General features: G+C 43.9%; 1 protein-coding gene across 10 annotated transcripts in view; it reads right to left on the reverse strand.

Annotated features, from left to right (window-relative positions):
* Positions 1-16,866, reverse strand: part of pogzb (pogo transposable element derived with ZNF domain b) — a 90,992-nt gene extending 74,126 nt beyond the window's left edge. For 4 of the 10 annotated variants that reach the window (XM_078432020.1, XM_078432019.1, XM_078432029.1 and 1 more), the window contains exon 1: positions 11,878-11,900. In XM_078432020.1, coding sequence (XP_078288146.1) covers positions 11,878-11,890 — 13 coding nt within the window. In that variant the 5' untranslated portion in view covers positions 11,891-11,900. Of the gene's footprint in view, positions 1-11,863; positions 11,901-15,061; positions 15,344-15,971; positions 16,545-16,641; positions 16,685-16,731 lie in introns of those variants that run through there. The other 6 variants (XM_078432023.1, XM_078432028.1, XM_078432025.1 and 3 more) reach the window with 6 other exon arrangements.
* Between the last annotated feature and the right edge of the window lie 4,541 nt (positions 16,867-21,407).

The raw sequence follows: 21,407 nt of genomic DNA on the forward strand, positions 1-21,407 counted from the left end.
CCATGACAATACGTACACCACAAAAATACTGTTCTGTAAACAAAACAATATTACCATGAGGTAATATTACAAATGAGGTAGATTCGGCACTATTAAAAACCATTTTAGAATTTATTGCATTCACATTCTGCTCAAATCATACTTCATTTGAGCAGATTTTGAATGCAATAAATTCTAAAATGGTTTTTAACAGTGCCAAATCTACCTCATTGGTGACCCTCGGACTACCCTTGATCGGACTTTGCTGGCTTTACCTTGCATTAAACATTATTCCCTTATCCTGTACACTGTAAATGGTTCGGTTCCACTCATGGTTTGTCTTTCTGCTGACTGGTTAGCACTCTACAAAAGCTTTTCACCGTGACGCCATATGGAAGAACAAGAATGGAAACTCATCACATGTAGCCGAGCTCCAAAGCAAGATTCCAAGAAACCTTCACGCAAAACTTGACTTCAGAAAGTGAACATGCAGTCAAAAAACACATTAAAATTCTTGACCCATTTAAAAATTATTAATACATTGATCTTTTGAAGAGACTAGAGGATATTCATCCGTAAAGCCATTTGGCTATTAAACTCTACCTCAAATAAGCTCTGAACTACATAGACTATTATTGCATTTTGTTTTTTGTGTGTACGTATGTGTGTGTGTATATATATATATATAATATATATATATATATATACATTGTGTGTGTGTGTGTATATGTACGTATGTGTGTGTATATATACGATCTATATATATATGCAAGTATGTAGGTGTATATGATATATATATATATACACATGATATATATGTGTGTGTGTATATATACACACGACATGTATATATATATGCGTATATATATACACATACGTGTGTGTGTATATATGTGTGTGTGTATATACATATGTGTGGGTGTGTGTGTATATATGTACGCATATGTGTGTGTGTGTGTGTGTGTATATATACGATCTCTATATATGCAAGTATGTGTAGATATACACACACACTGAACTTTGTTTCCCTCTCGTTTATTATATTGCACATAGTGTACTCTGTTTACATTTTCTGTTGTGCTGCAAGTAACAATTTAATTGTTCTCTCTGGGGCATCTGACAATAAAACACTCTTGACTCTTGATTCATGGAGATCTGTAGCAGCCTACCTGTGTGGTTTTAATACTGTGGCCAGTGATACAATTGGAAATGATACCACCACCCATATCCTCAGTGTCTCCCAAGGTACTTTACAATCAAAGTAAGTTACTCAAAATGCTGCAGCCAGTATGTCCCCAGCAACACCGGTCAGTCAGCACGGTGGTGCAGTGGATAAAGTTGCTGCCTTACAGCCAGATACCAGAATTCCATCCTGACTATGGGTGTTGCCTGTACGAAGTACATACATTTTCCCTGTGACCGTGTGGGTTTTCTCCGGGTGCTCAGATTTTTCCCACACATCGAAGACATACAGGTTTGTAGGCCAAATTGGCTTTGGTAAAAATTGTAAATTGTCCCTAATGAGTAGGATTGTGTCTGCATACAGAGGTGATCGGTGGTAGGCGTGAATTCGGAGGGCCGCAGGGCCTGCTTCCACTGTTTCTCTAAAGTCTAAGATAGAACTGTGGATAACATCAACTTCCTTCCAAGTCTTGCCTTGTGCAGAAGATCCTCGACCTGGACTGTAGCAGCTTAAAAGGAACTCTTCCCCTCCTATGATTTAGTATCACAGCGTAGGCCATTGATTCAAAACCAGATCATCATAGCACATGTGTAGGAAGGAACTGCAGAAGCTGGTTTTAAACGTAGACACAAAATGCTGGAATAACTCAGCGGGACAGGCAGCATATCTGGATAGAAGGAATGGGTGACATTTTGGGTCGAGACCCTTCTTCAGACTGAGAGTCTTCAGTCTGAAGAAGGGTCTCGACCCGAAACATCACCTATTCATTCTATCCAGAGATGCGGCCTGTCCCACTGAGTTACTCCAGCATTTTGTGTCTATCTGTCCATCGTAGCACTTAACAGAACAGGCTCATTTTAAAGGGGAGCTATCTGAACATGCCTTGAACAAGAACAGCATCACATGCATATGCTTTTAGGTTTTCTCTCCTGCTTCAAGCTGCCAAGTCGCACACCAAGACCCAACCTACCACCTCTGCTGTCATGAACTCAACCCGACCGCCTGCCTTCCCTCAACCTGGAACTCATCACTTGGCATATATTGTCCTTGCAGATGAAATACGAAAGTGCGCAAGGCCCCACATGACGACTTGGATAGTAAGCAAAGTAGATGCAACAGCAGCCTCCATCTGAAAAAAAAAGTTGCCACCAAATACAAATTCTATCCAGACCCAAGCCGATCCAGACCAATCCATTTCAGTAAATGAAAGGGTTTTCCCCACAAAGGGTGGTGGGTTTATGGAACAAGCTGCCAGAGGCGGTAGTTGACGCTGGGACTATCCCAACGTTTAAGAAACAGTTGGGCAGGTACATGAATAGGACGGGTTTGAAGGGATATGGACCAAACACGGGCGGGTGGGACTAGTGTCGCTGGGACATGTTGGTCGGTGTGGGCAAGTTGGGCTGAAGGGCCTGTTTCCGCACTGTATCGTCTACGATTCTAAATAGACAATAGGTGCAGGAGGAGGCCATTCGGCCCTTGACCGCCATTCAATGTGATCATGGCTGATCATTCTCAATCAATACCCCGTTCCTGCCTTCTCCCCATACCCGCTGACTCCGCTATCCTTAAGAGCTCTATCCAGCTCTCTCTTGAATGCATTCAGAAAATTGGCCTCCACTGCCTTCTGAGGCAGAGAATTCCACAGATTCACAACTCTCTGACTGAAAATGTTTTTCCTCATCTCAGTTCTAAATGGCCTACCCCTTATTCTTAAACTGTGGCCCCTTGTTCTGGACTCCCCCAACATTGGGAACATGTTTCCTGCCTCTAACGTGTCCAACCTCTTAATAATCTTATACGTTTCGATAAGATCTCCTCTCATCCTTCTAAATTCCAGTGTATACAAGCCTAGTCGCTCCAGTCTTTCAACATATGATAGTCCCGCCATTCCGGGAATTAACCTAGTAAACCTACGCTGCACGTCCTCAATAGCAATATCCTTCCTCAAATTTGGAGACCAAAACTGCACACGGTACTCCAGGTGCGGTCTAACTAGGGTCCTGTACAACTGTAGAAGGACCTCTTTGCTCCTATACTCAACTCCTCTTGTTATGAAGGCCAACATTCCATTGGCTTTCTTCACTGCCTGCTGTACCTGCATGCTTCCTTTCAGTGACTGATTTTAGCGATTCAAATGATTGGATAATTGTTCAGTACATTCCTCTTTAAAATAGAGTGTGGCAGCCGATGGCACGTGTGGGCAGAATCTCCCAGGGCGGGACGTCAGCCTAATCACTGCGCTATAAGAGACTGCTTTTAACTCCACTAGTAAGAATATTTTAAACAAAAATCCACATAGCCAATGAGTGATTTTTGAACAATAAAAAATTAAGTTGAACCGATCCCAGTGGGGGGAGGGGGGCTACATATTTTTTTCCATATCTATCTTCAGACTCAACTAACAAGCTTCTTACATCCACACAAATACCTCCAGATTCAGGGACAGTTTCTTTTCCCAGCTCTTATCAGGCAACCGAACCATCCTATCACCAACTAGAGAGCGGTCCTGACCTCCCATCAGCCTCGTTGAAGACCCTTGGACTATCTTTAATCGGACTGTACCTTGCATTAAATATTGTTCTCTTCATCCTGCACCTGTAATCTGTGGACAGCTCGATTGTAATCATGTACAGGTGCTTACAATGTTTCGACTTGCGATAGTTCGACTTTGCGATGGTGCAAACGGCAGCGACCTGTACCGAGCCTCCACTCGCTTCCGGCCACGTGATCGAGAGAATTACAATGCATTTCGACTTGTAATACTTCCGGTTTCCGATGGGTTTCTTGGAGGGGAACCCCATCAGAAGCTGAGGAGCACCTGTATTGTCTTTCCACTGACTGGGTAGGACACTAAAAGCTTTTCACTGCACCTCAGTACAAATGACAATAAAGTAACCAACTAAATACAAGCCCAATACCACCTTGCAATCACAGTCATTGCAGGTAACTGCAATTATTAACTGCAGTAACTGCTCACGTCGTCTCATGTATGACTAGGAGCCATATCAACAAAACAACTTCATAATCCTTTGGCTTTTTTGACTTCCAGTTATCAGGACGGCACTAGCTCCGTCCGAGTGCATAGGAAGGAACTGCAGATGCTGGTTTAAACCGTAGACACAAAATGCTGGAGTAACTCAGTGGGACAGGCAGCATTTCTGGAGAGAAGGAACGGGTGAGGTTTCGGGTCGAGACCCTTCTTCAGACTAACTCCGAGACTGGATATCTGGCCGTGGGGTGGAGTCGACAGCATTCAGAGACAACAGCTTAGCAGTCCTCCAAGTGTTTTCCATCAACCGTTGACAGTGCTCTAAGGTTCACTGTTGGCGATCAATGGAATGGCTTCTTGAGCACTGTGGCCACTAGTGAATTTGACAGCACAGAATCATCCATGCAGGTCATGCAACAACAGTTCTTTAGGTCATAGGTCTTCTATTAGACGTCTGTGAAGCTTTCACTTTTCCCTTGATGTAGGATTGAGATTTCACCCCAGGCATGCTTGCTATTTGTGGATAATTAGCCCCTTGACCCGTTTCTCCCCCCCCCCCCCCCCCCCTATTTAATCCAGCATTCATTCTGGTGGTGAAGTCATGACTCTCTTCATTAATGTGTAGGAAAGAACTGCAGACGCTGGTTTAAACCAGATAGACAGAAAAAGCTGGAGTAACTCAGCGGATCAGGCAGCATCTCTGGAGAAAAGTAATAGGTAGCGTTTCAGGTCGTGACCCTTCTTTCGGGTCCAGACACGAGTCTAAAGAAGGATGTCGACCCAAAACGCCACCTACTGAGTTACTCCAGCTTTTTGTCCCTTCACAAATCATGAGTTTCAGGGCAGTCCAGACATTGCAAACCTTTCAGCTACATGATTCCCCCTTTCAAACCAACCCTAGTGAAAGGATTGTGTCTGCGTTTCATTTTCAAATCTAATTTAGTTTAGAGATACAGCGCTGAAACAGGCCATTCGGCACACCGAGTCCAAACCGACCAGCATTAATACTATGTGTAAGAAAATAACTGCAGATGCTGGTACAAATCAAAGGTATTTATTCACAAAATGCAGGAGTAACTCAGCAGGTCAGGCAGCATCTCAGGAGAGAAGGAATGGGCGACGTTTCGGGTCGAGACCCTTCTTCAGCATTAATATCATCCTACACACACAGACAACAATTTTACATTTATACCAAGCCAATTAACCGACAAACCTGTACGCTGTTAGAGTGTGGGAGGAAACTGAAGATCTCGGAGAAAACCTACGCGGTCACGGGGAGAACGTACAAACGCCATACAGACAGCACTAGTAGTCGGGATCGAACCCGGGTCTCCGGCGCTGAAAGCGCTGTAAGACACCAACTCTACCATTGCGCCACCATGCCGCCCAAGTTGGCTTAATGTAATTCAAAGATAATGTCTCAGAGGTCACAGCCAGGCTCTACATTTCCTGATTGTATCACTGTGCAACAAATACAAATCTTTTGCGGTTCGGAAAAAACTATAGACTTGCTGATTATGTCGACTGAAAACTAAGTCTGCTCAAGGACACCGCTCACCACCCGTCTGGCCACACACAATTCTGAGGTCAACCCACTAGAGACGATATCTGACTCATCCCATACTGATTCCAACTTTCATGGTTACGAGGCATGTAATGTCTCAAAGTGAGTTGAAAACCATCAGCAACCGGAGCCCACCGCACACAGTAAGCGAAGACCTCTATGATTTTAGGCCTTAATACTAGTTCTTGGTTTTGCGGTCAAGAATTATGCCTTCAAAACTCAGAGAGGGGACAAGGTCATAAGTGATAGGAGTAGAATTAGGCCATTTGGCCCATCATTCAATCATGGATGCTCTAGATTTAGATATACAGCGCGGAAACAGGCCCTTTGGCCCACCGGGTCCGCGCCGCCCAGCGATCCCCGCACATTAACACTGTCCTACACACACTAGGGGGAATTTTTACATTTGCCCAGCCAATTAACCTACATACCTGTACGTCTTTGGAGTGTGGGAGGAAACCGAAGATCTCGGAGAAAACCCACGCAGGTCACGGGGAGAACGTACAAATTCCGTACAGACGGCGCCCGCAGTCAGCACTCGCTGTAAGGCAGCAACTCTACCGCTCCCTCCTAACCCCATTCTCCTGCCTGCTCCCCATAACCTCTGACACTGTGAAGGCATTTTTATAATGGTGCAAACAAGATTAAACATTTTGACAATTTCAGTATCGTGAGGCTTGAACCCAGAAATTTGAGTCATGTACGCAGGTTAGTTAAAATATCACATCCTCATTGAATGCAGGCGGCAGCAGAACAATAGGGAGACATGGTGGCACAGCATTAGAGTTGCTGTCTTACAGCCCTTGCAGTGTCAGTAACCCAGGCACGATTCCGATTACGGGTGCTGTCCGTACGAAGTTTGTACGTTCTCCCCGTGACCGTTTGGGTTTTCACCGAGATCTTCGGTTTCCTTCCACACTCCAAAGACATACAGGTTTGTATGTTAACTGGCTTGTGTGAGTGTAAATTGTCCCTAGTGTGTGCAGAGTGAAGTTAATGTGCGGGGATCACTGGATGGTGCGGACTCGGTGGGCCGAAGGGCACTGTATCTCTAAATTAAACTAATATCTTTAAATTATTGTGCAGGAAGGAACTGCAGATGTTGGTTAAAACTGAAGATAAACACAAAAATCTGGAGTAAATCAGTGGGTTAGGCAGCATATCTGGAGAAAAGGAATGGGTGGTGTTTCGGGTCACGTGTTTCGTGTCTGAAGAAGGATCTGGACCCGAAACGTCACCCATCCCTTTTCTCCAGAGATGCTGCCTGACCCGGTGAGTTACTACGGTTGTTTTGTGTCAAATTACTGCCAGCTCTAAAGAAATCTCAAAAGATCACTAACAGGTGGAGCTGCAATCCAAAAATGGTATGCAAGCAGCTATTTGCATTCTGTCTACTGGGATCTCGAAAAATTATTTCCACCTAAGGTGCTTACAACTACTTTTGTTTAAAATACAAGTGTTTTCGGCCAACACTGCTGAAGGGACCAGAGCCTCTGTATCACAAATATTCACAGACAAAGCAAATACGCATCAGTTAGTACAACGAGATCTGGGTGTCCTAGTGCATCAGTCACTGAAAGGAAGCATGCAGGTACAGCAGGCAGTGAAGAAAGCCAATGGAATGTTGGCCTTCATAACAAGAGGAGTTGAGTATAGGAGCAAAGAGGTCCTTCTGCAGTTGTACAGGGCCCTAGTGAGACCGCACCTGTAGTACTGTGTGCAGTTTTGGTCTCCAAATTTGAGGAAGGATATTCTTGCTATTGAGGGCGTGCAGCGTAGGTTCACCAGGTTAATTCCCAGAATGGCGGGACTGTCATATGTTGAAAGACTGGAGCGACTAGGCTTGTATACACTGGAATTTATACGGATGAGAGGAGATCTTATCGAAACGTATAAGATTATTAAGAGGTTGGACACGTTAGAGGCAGGAAACATGTTCCCAATGTTGGGGGAGTCCAGAACAAGGGGCCACAGTTTAAGAATAAGGGGTAGGCCATTTAGAACTGAGATGAGGAAAAACTTTTTCAGTCAGAGAGTTGTGAATCTGTGGAATTCTCTGCCTCAGAAGGCAGTGGAAGCCAATTCTCTGAATGCATTCAAGAGAGAGCGAGATAGAGCTCTTAAGGATAGCAGAGTCAGGGGGTATGGGGAGAGGGCAGGAACGGGGTACTGATTGAGAATGATCAGCCATGATCACATTGAATGGCGGTGCTGGCTCGAAGGGCCGAATGGCCTCCTCCTGCACCTATTGTCTATTGTCAGTTAACTCAGCAGAGAAATGTGTAGGGAGGAACTGCAGATGCTGGTTTACACCGAAGATAGACACAAAATGCTGGAGTAACTCAACAGGTAGCATCTCTGGATAGAAGGAATGGGCGACGTTTGGGTCAGAAGAAGGGTCTCGACCCGAAACGTCATCCATCGTTACTCCAGCATTTTGTGTCCAACTCAGCAGGCAATCTGTCCTGAGGGCATGATCTACTCCGACCTTCCCCCAAGGAAAGCACGGTACTTTCTGTGGCAAGATACTTGCATATAAATTATGTACATAATCAGCTTTATCATCATTGTACAGTGAACTATCCAATGTCGTGCACACTGGCTGGCTTAATTGTGGAAACTCTATGCAACAATTTAAACTAAACTTACTGTAAAATATATCAAGACCAAACATGCTAAAAGGCCTTAGGCAACAACTTAAAATTGGACTTGCCTTTCAAAAAAATTCCTGCAATCAATTATACATAACAATAATAATTATTTTATTTTATTTGTCATATGTTTGCACAGGGTCAACGGTACAATGAAATGTATTTGACAAGACAACGGGACACCTCCGCAGTAATATTCCAAGGATAAATAAGATAAAAATGACATTAGTAAGGTAAAAAGACAATATTAAAATAATCAACATATATGATGTGAAATCATCATATCATATATCATATATATACAGCCGGAAACAGGCCTTTTCGGCCCTCCAAGTCCGTGCCGCCCAGCGATCCCCGCACATTAACATTATCCTACACCTACTAGGGACAATTTTTTACATTTACCCAGCCAATTAACCTACATACCTGTACGTCTTTGGAGTGTGGGAGGAAACCGAAGATCTCGGAGAAAACCCACGCAGGTCACGGGGAGAACGTACAAACTCCGTACAGTACAGCACCCGTAGTCAGGATCGAACCTGAGTCTCCGGCGCTGCATTCGCTGTAAAGCAGCAACTCTACCGCGGCGATGAGTTCAGAAGCCTGATGGCCTGATGGTAGAAACTGTTCTTAAGTCTGGTGGTACGTGCAGCCATACTCCTGTATCGTCTGCCCGACGGTAACAAGGAGAACAGCCTGCGTGCTGGGTGGCTGTGGTCCTTGATGATGCTGCGTGCCTTCCGCAGGCACCGCCGGTAGAAAATGTCCTGAATGGCCGGGGGACAGTTGCCAGTGATGTGCTGTGCCGTCTTCACCACCCTCTGTAGTGATTTGTGGCTGTGGGCAGAACAGTTCCCGTACCAGACTGTAATGCAGCACGTCAGCAGGCTCTCGATGGTGCATCTGTAGAAGTTTGTGAGGATGCTGGCGTTCCAGCCAAATTTCCTCAGTCTTCTCAGGAAAAAGAGCCGCTGGTTGGCCTTCTTTGTTATTGTGTCCGTGTGCAGTGTCCTCAGTGATGTGCACACCGAGGAACTTAAAGCTGCTGACCCTTTCAACCTCAGCATCACCGATGTGGATGGGGAGGTGTCCACTCCCCTGCTGTCTCCTGTAGTCCACGATCATCTCTTTAGTTTTGCTGACATTGAGAGAGAGGTTATTTTCCTGGCACCAGCTGTTTAGTGCCTTTACCTCCGCTCTGTAGGCCGTTTCATTGTTGTCTGTGATGAGGCCCAGGATGGTCGTGTCGTCAGCAAACCTTAGGATGATGTTTGAGCCGTGCTTAGCAGTACAGTCGTGCGTGAACAGGGAGTACAGGAGAGGACTGAGCACATAGCCCTGTGGCGTGCCTGTGTTGACGATCAGTGAGGAAGAGGTGTGGCTGCCAATTCTCACCACCTGGGGCCTGCCCGTCAGGAAATCGAATATCCATCCGCAGATGGAGGTCTCCAGTCCAAGATCGAGGAGCTTGGGGACGAGTTTTGAGGGAATAATAGTGTTGAATGCCGAGCTGTAGTCAATAAAGAGCATTCTCACATATGTATTTCCTTTGTCCAGGTGGGTGAGCGCAGTATGTATTGCCATGGCGATGGCATCGTCCGTGGCCCTGTTTGGTCTATATGCAAACTGAAGAGGGTCCAAGGTGTCAGGGAGAGAGGAGCAGATGCGAGTTTTGACTAGTCGCTCGAACCACTTCATGATGACTGATGTCAGTGCGACAGGACGGTCGTCATTTAAACAGGAGGTTACTAGTTTCTTAGGAACAGGAACGATGATGGATGCTTTGAAGGAGGTGGGAACCACAGACTGACTCAGAGAGAGGTTGAAGATGTTGGTGAACACCTCTGCCAGTTGATCAGCACAGGCTCTGAGGACCCCCCCTTGGATACCTCCCCAATCCCATACTGACCTTTCTGTCCTAGGCCTCCTCCATTGTCAGAGTGAGGCTAATCGTAAATTGGAGGAACAGCATCTCATATCTCACCAGTGGTATGAATATTAACTTCTCTTATTTCAAGTAACCCATGTACTTTCTCTCTCTCTCTTTCCATTCCTCCCCCACCCAAGTCGCACCAGGTTCTCGTTCTCACCTAGCAGTCTGAAGAAGGGTCTCGACCCGAAACGTCACCCATTCCTTCTCTCCCGAGATGCTGCCTGACCTGCTGAGTTACTCCAGCACTTTGTGAATACCTTCGATTTGTACCAGCATCTGCAGTTATTTTCTTACACAGTTAACAATGGTCTGTTTCCTTTATAATCGTTACTTTTTTTACATATCTTTCATTCATTTGTTCTATATCTCTCTACATCACTGTCTATATCTCTCGTTTCCCTTTCCCCTGACCAGTCTGAAGAAGGGTCTCAACCCGAAACGTCACCCATTCCTTCTCTCCAGGAACACTGCCTGTCCCGCTGAGTTAGCGGGACAGGCAGCACTTTGTGTCTATCTTTGGTTTAAACCAGCATCTGCAGTTCCTTCCTACATATTAAAATCTACAACTACATTCACCATAATTATTCATTGATGCCTTCAGCCCTTACAGTGGGCCTTCCACAAACAAACCCAAGGTTTCAGCTCAGATGGCAATTGAATTGCAAATTAACTTTCCCTTCCCGTGACACAAATTCAGATCTCGGCAGATGCAAAGAAACATGGCAATTCATACAATATGTCTCCTCTCTCACAAACACACGTCTCATTCGCAGCTGCCAGTTCTTAATCCAGAAGGTCTCTTATAATTCCTCTTTGGACGCAGTGTCTTGCAGCTCATACAGAAATTTAATTCTACATTTTTCATTAAAATACTAACGTCTCTTCAAATGGTGACATGAAAATTCCGATCAATTAAGGAGACTTAAGCTTTCATGTGACACGTTTAAAATTCAGCTTAATACACTCATGAGGTTTATTTAGCACTAGTGGTTCATTTGCCACAATATTAAAGTGAATCGGAGGGTTCACTGTTTACAAAATGTATAATATACTCTAATTAACAAAACTAACATCTTAATGTCTGGACACAAAATGATGGAGTAACTCAGCAGCATTTCTGGAGAGAAGGAATGGGTGACATTTTGGGTAGAGACCCTCCTTCAGAAGAAGGCAGCCAAGCAGGGTCTCGACCCGAAACATCACCCATTCCTTCTCTCCGGAGATGCTGCCTGTCCCGCTGAGTTACTCGAGCATTTTGTGTCTATCTTTGGTGTAAAACAGCATCTGTCGTTCCTCCATACACATCTCAGTGTCTGGAACCTTTACAAAACATGTAAAAATCACATACATAAATATTCTTGTCTCTTACACTAGAACCTACTTGCAGGCATGCAAATAAGATTCTGACCAAGTTTACCAATGCCAATCCTTTGCCAATTAATCATCAACACAAACAAGCTTGATTTTACAGTGGTAATGGCACTGTTTGTTTGGAAACTTATTCAGTTAGATTCCTAAAGAGTAACCACATTTTTTTTTTAAAACAAATACTCGTACACACAAATAATAACTAACTTGATTGAGACATCGTGCTCACAATTCCCAGTCCAATGTATGAATTTCAACTCTAGTTAAGAAATAAAACAAAATTAACCCATAAAATTGCGCCAATTTATTACTTGCATACTGCTTTCCTTAATCATTTGACCACCAAATTTATTCTTACCTACTTTATACAACAAAAATGCAATTCAAAACATTTGAAATATACAGCACACATTCAGAGACAAAATGACTTTATTACTTGCCAGGCTTTGCCCTGCCCATTCTCGCTTCCAGCTTTCTCTCCCTGCACAGAGTCTGAAGAATAGTCCTGACCCGAAACATCACCTATCCATGTTCTCCAGAGATGCTGTGTGACCTGCACAGCGCTGTCTCTTTTTTTTTAAAAACAGCCTCTGTAGTTCCTCGCATGTAGGAAGGAACTGCAGATGCTGGTTTCAGGTCGAGACCCTTCTTCACTCGGGGTCTCGACCCGAAACATCACCTATTCCTTTTCTCTAGAGATGCAGGCTGACACTCCAGCTTTTTTTTTGTCTATCCTCCTTTCTACACTTGACTCCACAATTTAAATACTTGAAATGGGTGGCTGCAACAAAAATCATTTTGCTCTCCAGGGTCAAATTTTAACATGCTGCTAATACAGATGGTCTTTGACACAATCTACATCCCAATCGGGATTGCTTTAGTCAATCAAGGAAAAATTATTGGAGAAATCAAAGAACGATTTTATATATTGACTAAACTAGCAAGTGTCTATCTTCTATGTCCAATAGACAATAGGTGCAGGAGGAGGCCATTCAGCCCTTCGGGCCAGCACCGCCATTCAATGTGATCATGGCTGATCATTCTCAATCAGTACCCCATTCCTGCCTTCTCCCCATACCCCCTGACTCCGCTATCCTTAAGAGCTCTATCTAGCTCTCTCTTGAATGCATTCAGAGAATTGGCCTCCACTGCCTTCTGAGGCAGAGAATTCCACAGATTCACAACTCTCTGACTGAAAAAGTTTTTCCTCATCTCCGTTCTAAATGGCCTACCCCTTATTCTTAAACTGTGTGTGGCCCATGGTTCTGGACTCCCCCAACATTGGGAACATGTTTCCTGCCTCTAACGTGTCCAACCCCTTAATAATCTTATACGTTTCGATAAGATCTCCTCTCATCCTTCTAAATTCCAGTGTATACAAGGCTAGTCGCTCCAGTCTTTCAACATATGACAGTCCCGCCATTGACTGTTTGGGTCATCTTTATACATCTTTTTGCTTGAGCATATGATTAATATTTTCATCTTCCAATAAACCACCTCTGCAGTACATTTTTCTCAAGCTAAACTTTGATTTTCAAAATGAACAAAACCTTGCAGTATCACATTTTATAATAACCAGGTGCCAACAAATTAAGTCCTAAGCAATTGGTGGCGCAGTGGGAGTGCCGCGGCCTTACAGCGTCAGAGTAACCAGAGTTCAATCCTGACTACGGGTGCTGCCGGTACGGAGTTTGTACGTTCTTTGTGACCTGCGTAGGTTTTCTCCGAGATCCTCGGTTTCCGCACAGGGTTGTAGGTTAATTGGCTAGGTGTAAATATAAATTGTCCCAAGTCCGTAGGATAGTGCTAGTGTGCGGGGATCGTTGGTTGGTGCGGACTCGGTGGGCTGAAGGGCCCGTTTCCTTGCTGTATTTCCGAACTAAACTAAACAATAATTCCTCTCCAACTCAGATCAGTATGGCCATGAGACCTGACAATACCAAGTCTGCCTGACAGTTTGTAATAGAGAAAATAGGGAAAAGCAAATCCATTTACTCTGGGGAGAAGGGAATGCAACATTTCCTGACAAAACAGGCTAATTTCTCCAGAAGTATACAGTAAGTGGAGGATAGCAGCAAACAAGATACATATGACTTGGATAACAGGAATTAATTTTCAACCTCAGAGAATATTGTTGCACGCTTGGCCTTAACACATTGCCCACAACTGTTCAATTCGTTGTAATGGCGGATACCCCTCTCAAACGCAAAACCCGCAATACTAGGAAGATTAATTTACTTAACCATTCTGCTTACATGAAGCAGCAAACAAACTAGAAAATTGTGAACAAGCGCACTGATTTTATTTTTAAAAGAGCACATTTTCAGAGACTAACATGCGCCAAAACAAACATGGGTCGAGCCACCATTTTGTTGAAAGACAAAATGGTGGCCATGGAATAAATTGGAAAAAAAACTAGATTCGTTTTAATTTGTCCAAATTAAAACTAAAAGGGAATGGAAAATAGAAAGATCAACTTTATATTTGCTCGACGCACAATGAAGAATGCTCTGCTGAAATCTTCTCCTATCCAAGGAAGAGGAAGGTGGTTTCCTGCTCCAAAAGTAGATGGATCTCCCTTTCGGAGCTAAAAGTGACATTTTATGCAACTTTCACATCCTACTTTAAACTTCCCACTTTCAACTGCACAGAAGAGATCGTGGCGAGTCTTTACAACCATTTTGTAAGCTGTTGCAATAATGGCCCCGATACAAAACCAACCCACGAGCCAGGGGTGTTATTGTTCCAACGGTACCATCAAAAGAATACACTGAAGATAGACACAAAATGCTGGAATAACTCGGCGGGACAGGCAGCATCTCTGGATAGAAGGAATGGGTGACATTTTGGGGCGAGACAGCCCGAAACGTTCAGAGATGCTGCCTGGCCCGCCAAGTTACTCCAGCATTTTGTGTCTACCACTGAAAGAATCTGCCATGCCAATTGTCATGTAATATTGGGGGGTATTAACGGTTTCTAACAGTAGAATGCCCCTTTTCATTAAAATATGTGCCATATGAGGAAAAAAGGCAATAGCGGAATTGTGGGATGGCAAATCTTTAACACTAACAGATCTGGTGACCAGCAAAAATGGAAAACTTCAAAAGGTCTGAAGGGTTCGGAAACAAAACGTAAACTATTCCTTTTCTCCAGAGATGCTGCCTGTCCTGCTCAGTTACTCGAACATTTTGCATCTATCTTCAAAATTCAACTAGCACAGCAGAGGCTGTTCAGCCCATCATACCCATGCTAGCCCCCAGAACGATTAAAATCCAAGGCAGCTCCTCAAACTCTGACGGGTCTCGACCCGAAACGTCACCTATTCCGTCTGAAGTGTCTCGACCCGAAATGTCACCTATTCCGTCCGAAGGATCTCGACCCGAAACGTCACCTTTTCGTCCGAAGGATCTCGACCCGAAACGTCACCTTTTCGTCCGAAGGATCTCGACCCGAAACGTCACCAGTTCCGTCTGAAGGATCTCGACCCAAAACGTCATCCACTCCGTCTGAAGGATCTCGACCCGAAACGTCATCCACTCCGTCTGAAAAAGGGTCTCGACCCGAAACATCGCCCGTTCCGTCTGAAGGGTCTCAGCCCGAAAGGTCACCTATTCCGTCTGAAGAAGGGTCTCAGCCCGAAAGGTCACCCATTCCGTCTGAAGAAGGGTCTCAGCCCGAAAGGTCACCTATTCCGTCTGAAGAAGGGTCTCAGCCCGAAAGGTCACCTATTCCGTCTGAAGAAGGGTCTCAGCCCGAAAGGTCACCTATTCCGTCTGAAGAAAGGTCTTGACCCGAAACGTCACCTTCTCTCCAGAGATGTTACTTGTCCCGTTGAGTTACTCCAGCATTTTGTGTCTACCTATTCCTCTATCCAGAGATGCCACCTGAGTTACTCCAGCTCTTTGTGTCTATCTCCCCAAATCCGTTCTTTTCCTCTCAGAAACACTTTCCAACCATTATCTTTTCCAATTCCCCATACAAAATAAAGCAATTCAATTAAGAGAAGCCCTCCATTCAAGAGCAAAAAAAATCCCACGCCCCATAACACATGGTGAGTTGATTTGACAAATTTGGAGGAAAAAAATGTTAGTTGAACATAATAATGCAATTGCAATTTCTTTTTTTTTTTTTGCCATATATAAAAACCATTGCAAACATTGCACGCTTTAAAGAGAAAACATTAAAAGACACGTTTTCTGAAACAATAAGAAAAAACGCAGATTTGGGGGAAGGGAATTAAAAAGAACCACATGCGCGCAGATATTTCCAAAGAATAAAACAGCATGCAAAAATGCATTTACCTGGAAGTTTTGTCTTCCTTAAGGAAAAGGGATGATTTTGTTTCTCTCTCTCTCTCTCTCTCTGTATATATATATTTTTTAAAAAAGTGCTTGCAGGTCAATATAAATGGAGGTGCCCGCAGTCAGCCATGTTTATTAGAAAAGAGAGAGAGAGAGAGGGAGGGAGGGAGACAGACAGACAGGCAGAGAGAAAAAAAAAATTGTTTGCCAGGAGGGAGGGAGTTCAAATGGGAAGAATAAACCTCAAGAGGGAAAATGGTCCCGGGGTTAAAATGGCGGGGAGAAGAAAAAAAAAAAAAACTTCCCTTAATTACAAAAAAAAAATCAACATTTCTCGATTTTAACGCCACCATTCGGTAGGGGAGCCCCGATTTGTGTCGAAAGCTGAGGGAAACCACCCTGAATTCGGACGTTTTGATGCTTTTTTTTCCCCCCTCCCTTTCCCTTTCTCTCTCGTTCTCTCTTCGTTGAGAGGAGGAGAGGAAACCCGCCGGCTTCAAGATGGCGGCCGGCCGCCCTCCCTCGTCGTCGTCGTGTTCGTGTTCGTGGAGGAGAGAAGACGACACACACACACACGCACACAGAGAGAGAGAGAGAGAGGTAAGGAGGAGGAGGAGGGAGGGAGGGAGGGAAGTGGAGGATGACAAGATTTGTTTTTTTTAAAAACTACTTCAAACGGCCGCCCGTCACCTCCCACTGGCTCCTCCCGTCGAGTGAAGCCAACGGCTGACAGAACTTGCCTCCCTCCCCTCCGCCTTACCTGTTTATTTTCGCTTTGAAACCTTTTTTTTTGTTGCAGCCGCCCGCCCTTGTTGAATGTGTGTGCGTGTTTACGCGCGGTTTTTTTTTAACAAGTAAGGGAGGGGATGGCGTACGTGTAACGCGTGTGTGGAGTGTGTGTGGACGACAAGAAGAAGTCCCAAACTATTTTCCCTTCCCTTTTGAGAGAAAGAGTGAAAAAAGAAAAAAATATATATATTCTGGAATGTTCTCTCTCGTGTTCCGCGCCTTGTGCGCGTGTGTGTGTGTTCACATCATCGACCTCCCTCCCCCCCTCCTCTCCACGTGGCGCCAAACGTCGACGGGACCCTCCCCCTCCCCCCCCCCCTCTCCCCTCCCCCTCCCCCCCCCCCTCTCCCCTCCCCCTCCCCCCCCCTCTCCCCTCCCCCCCCTCTCCCCTCCCCCCCTCCTCCCCTCTCCCCCCCCCTCTCCCCTAGTGGTAGTATTAGGGGTAGTAGTATTAGGGGTAGTATTAATGGTAGTAGTAGTATTAGTGGTAGTATTAGGGGTAGTAGTATTAGAGCTAGTAGTATTAAGGGTAGTAGTTATAGGGGTAGTAGTACTATTAGGGGTAGTAGTAGTAGTACTATTAGGGGTAGTAGTACGAGGGTTGGTAGTACTAGAGTTAGTAGTATTAGGGGTAGTAGTAGTAGTAGTAGTATTAGAGCTAGGACTATTAGGGGTAGTAGTAGTAGTATTGGGGTAGTAGTATTAGGGGTAGTGGTAGTATTAGGGGTAGTAGTATTAGAGCTAGGACTATTAGGGTAGTAGTATTAGGGGTAGTAGTAGTATTAGAGGTAGTAGTACTAGCGTTACTAGTAGTAGTACTAGAGGTAGTAGTACGAGGGTTAGTGGTGTTAGGGGTAGTAGTATTAGAGCTAGGAGTATTAGGGGTAGTGGTAGTATTAGGGATTTTAGTAGTATTACTGGTAGTGGTAGTATTAGGGATCATAGTATTAGGGGTAGTGGTACTAGTGGTAGTACTAGGGGTAGTAGTACTAGGGTTATTATTATTATAAGGTTAGTATTAGGGGTATTAGTAGTACTATTAGGGGTAGTAGTAGTATTAGAGCTAGGACTATTAGGGGTAGTAGTATTAGGGGTAGTGGTAGTATTAGGGGTAGTGGTAGTATTAGGGATCATAGTATTAGGGGTAGTGGTACTAGTAGTACGAGGGTTGGTAGTATTAGAGCTAGGAGTATTAGGGGTAGTGATAGTATTAGGGGTAGTAGTACTAGGGGTAGTAGTAGTACTATTAGGGGTAGTAGTACGAGGGTTGGTAGTACTAGAGTTAGTAGTATTAGAGCTAGGACTATTAGGGGTAGTAGTAGTATTGGGGTAGTAGTATTAGGGGTAGTGGTAGTATTAGGGGTAGTAGTAGTAGTATTAGAGCTAGGACTATTAGGGGTAGTAGTAGTATTAGGGGTAGTAGTACCAGCGTTACTAGTAGTAGTACTAGAGGTAGTAGTACGAGGGTTAGTAGTATTAGGGGTAGTAGTATTAGAGCTAGGAGTATTAGGGGTAGTGGTAGTATTAGGGATTTTAGTAGTATTAACGGTAGTAGTATTAGGGATAGTAGTAGTATTAGGGATCATAGTATTAGGGGTAGTGGTACTAGTAGTAGTACTAGGGGTAGTAGTACGAGGGTTGGTAGTACTAGGGTAATTATTATTATTAGGGTTATTATTATAAGGTTAGTATTAGGGGTAGTAGTAGTATTAGGGGTAGTGGTAGTATTAGGGGTAGTGGTAGTATTAGGGATCATAGTATTAGGGGTAGTAGTACTAGGGTTACTAGAAGTACTAGGGATAGTAGTACGAGGGTTGGTAGTATTAGAGCTAGGAGTATTAGGGGTAGTGATAGTATTAGGGGTAGTAGTACTAGGGTTACTAGTAGTAGTACTAGGGGTAGTAGTACGAGGGTTGGTAGTACTAGGGTTAGTAGTATTAGGGGTAGTAGTAGTATTAGAGCTAGGAGTATTAGGAGTAGTGGTAGTATTAGGGATAGTAGTAGTATTAGGTGTAGTGGTAGTATTAGGGATAGTAGTAGTATTAGGGGTAGTGGTAGTATAAAGGGTAGTGGAAGTATTAGGGGTAGTGGTAGTATTAGGGATCGTAGTATTAGGGATAGTGGTACTAGTAGTTCTAGGGTTACCAGTAGTACTAGGGGTAGTAGTACGAGGGTTAGTAGCATTAGAGCTAGGAGTATTAGGGGTAGTGGTAGTATTAGGGATCATAGTATTAGGGGTAGTGGTACTAGTAGTACTAGGGTTACTAGTAGTAGTACTAGGGGTAGTAGTACGAGGGTTAGTAGTATTAGGGGTAGTAGTATTAGAGCTAGGAGTATTAGGGGTAGTGGTAGTATTAGGGGTAGTGGTAATACTAGGGTTACTAGTAGTGGTACTAGGGGTAGTAGTACAAGGGTTGGTAGTACTAGGATTATTATTATTATTATTAGGATTATTATTATAAGGTTAGTATTAGGGGTAGTGGTAGTATTAGGGGTAGTGGTAGTATTAGGGGTAGTAGTAGTATTAGAGCTAGGACTATTAGGGGTAGTAGTAGTATTAGGGGTAGTAGTATTAGGGGTAGTGGTAGTATTAGGGGTAGTATTAGAGCTAGGACTATTAGGGGTAGTAGTAGTATTAGGGGTAGTGGTAGTATTAGGGGTTGTAGTAGTAGTATTAGGGGTAGTAGTGATAGTATTGGGGCAGTGGTAGTATTAGAGCTAGGAGTATTAGGGGTAGTAGTGATAGTATTAGGGGTAGTGGTAGTATTAGAGGTAGTAGTATTAGGGGTAGTGGTAATATTAGGGGTAGTATTAGGAGTAGTGGTATTAGAGCTGGTATTAGGGGTAGTAGTATATGGGTAGTAGTATTAGGAGTAGTGGTAGTATTAGGGGTAGTATTAAGGGTAGTGCTAGTATTAAGGGTAGTGGTAATATTAGGGGTAGTAGTAGTATTAGGGGTAGTAGTAATAGGGGTAGTGGTAGTATTAGTAGTATTAAAGGTAGTGGTAGTACTAGGGTTAGTATTAGGGGGAGTGGTGGTATTAGGGGTAGTAGTATTAGAGCTAGTATTAGGGGTAGTAGTACTAGGGTTGGTAGTACTAGAGTTAGTAGTATTAGGGGTAGTAGTATATGGGGCAGTGGTAGTATTAGGGGTAGTGGTAGTATTAGGGGTAGTATTAGGAGTAGTGGTAGTATTAGGGGTAGAGGTAGTATTAAGGGTAGTGGTAGTATATGGGGTAGTAGTATTAGGGGTAGTGGTAGTATTAGGGGTAGTGGTAGTATTAGGGGTAGTAGTAGTAGTATTTGGGGTAGTAGTAGTAGTAGTATTTGGGGTAGTGGTAATAGAGATAGTATATGGGGTAGTAGTACTCGGGGTAGTAGTATTGGTGGTAGTACTAGGGGTAATAGTATTAGGGTTAGTAGAGGGGTGGTAGTATTAAAGGTAGGAGTATTAGGGGTAGTAGTATTGGTGGCGGTACTAGGGGTAGTATTGGTGGTAATACTAGGGGTAGTAGTATTGGTAAAAACATTAAATAAATATAAAAGTGATGAAGAAACTACCCCCAACCCCAGGCGGCTCGTGCACCGACTTGCACTGCTGGTGACGTCACTTCCAGGCAGGCAAGGGGAGATGAGTTGCACTAGCGGTTGTGGTGGTAGTACTAGGGGTAGTAGTATTGGTGGTAGTACTGTTAGGGGTAGTAGTATTAAGGGTAGGAGTATTAGAGGTAGGAGTATTAGGGGTAGTAGTATTGGGGTAGTAGTATTAGGGATAGTAGTATTGGGGGTAGTAGTATTAGGGATAGTAGTATTGGGGGTAGTAGTATTAGGAGTAGTAGTATTGAGGGTAGTAGTATTAGTGGTAATAGTAATAATAATAATACATTTAATTTATATAGCGCTTTTCAGGAAACTCAAAGACGCTTTACAGAGCAAACAAGACATAAAAACAAACAAACAAACAAAAGATTTGTCCAGACGGAGAAGCGGCGAACAAACAGCGCCAGCATCCTCTCACGTCAGGGTCCGGCATAAATGATTGACAATAAACAATAAATGGTTAACAATAAACAATAAAGAAAACAAGACACACAATTACAATTTAACACAGACAACCATCACAGTGATTGCTCCTGGCACATCCTCACTGTGATGGAAGGCAAAGAAAAGTCTTATCTTCTCCTCATTCTTCTAGTATTAGGGATAGTAGTACTAGGGGTAGTAGTATTAGGGGTGGTAGTATTGGTGGTAGTGGTATTGGTGGTAGTATTGGTGGTAGTAGTAGTGGTAGTACTATTTGGTGGTAGTACTAAGGGTGGTAGTATTGGTGGTAGTACTAGGGGTGGTAGTATTGGTGGTAGTACTAGGGGTAGTAGTATTAGGGGTGGTAGTATTGGCAGTAGTACTAGGGATAGTAGTATTATAGGTGGTAGTATTAGTGGTATTGGTGGTAGTACTAGGGGTAGTAGTATTGGTGGTAGTACTAGGGGTAGTAGTACTCAGGTTAGTACTAGGGGTGACAGTACTAGGGGTAGTAGTATTAGGGGTAGTAATATTGGGGTAGTAGTATTAGGGTTAATAGTATTAGGGGTAGTACTATTGGTGGTAGTGCTAGGGGTAGTAGTATTGGTCATACTACTAGGAGTA

Source organism: Rhinoraja longicauda, chromosome 44 (assembly GCF_053455715.1).
Source record: "Rhinoraja longicauda isolate Sanriku21f chromosome 44, sRhiLon1.1, whole genome shotgun sequence".
NCBI classification, from domain to species: Eukaryota; Metazoa; Chordata; class Chondrichthyes; order Rajiformes; family Arhynchobatidae; genus Rhinoraja; species Rhinoraja longicauda.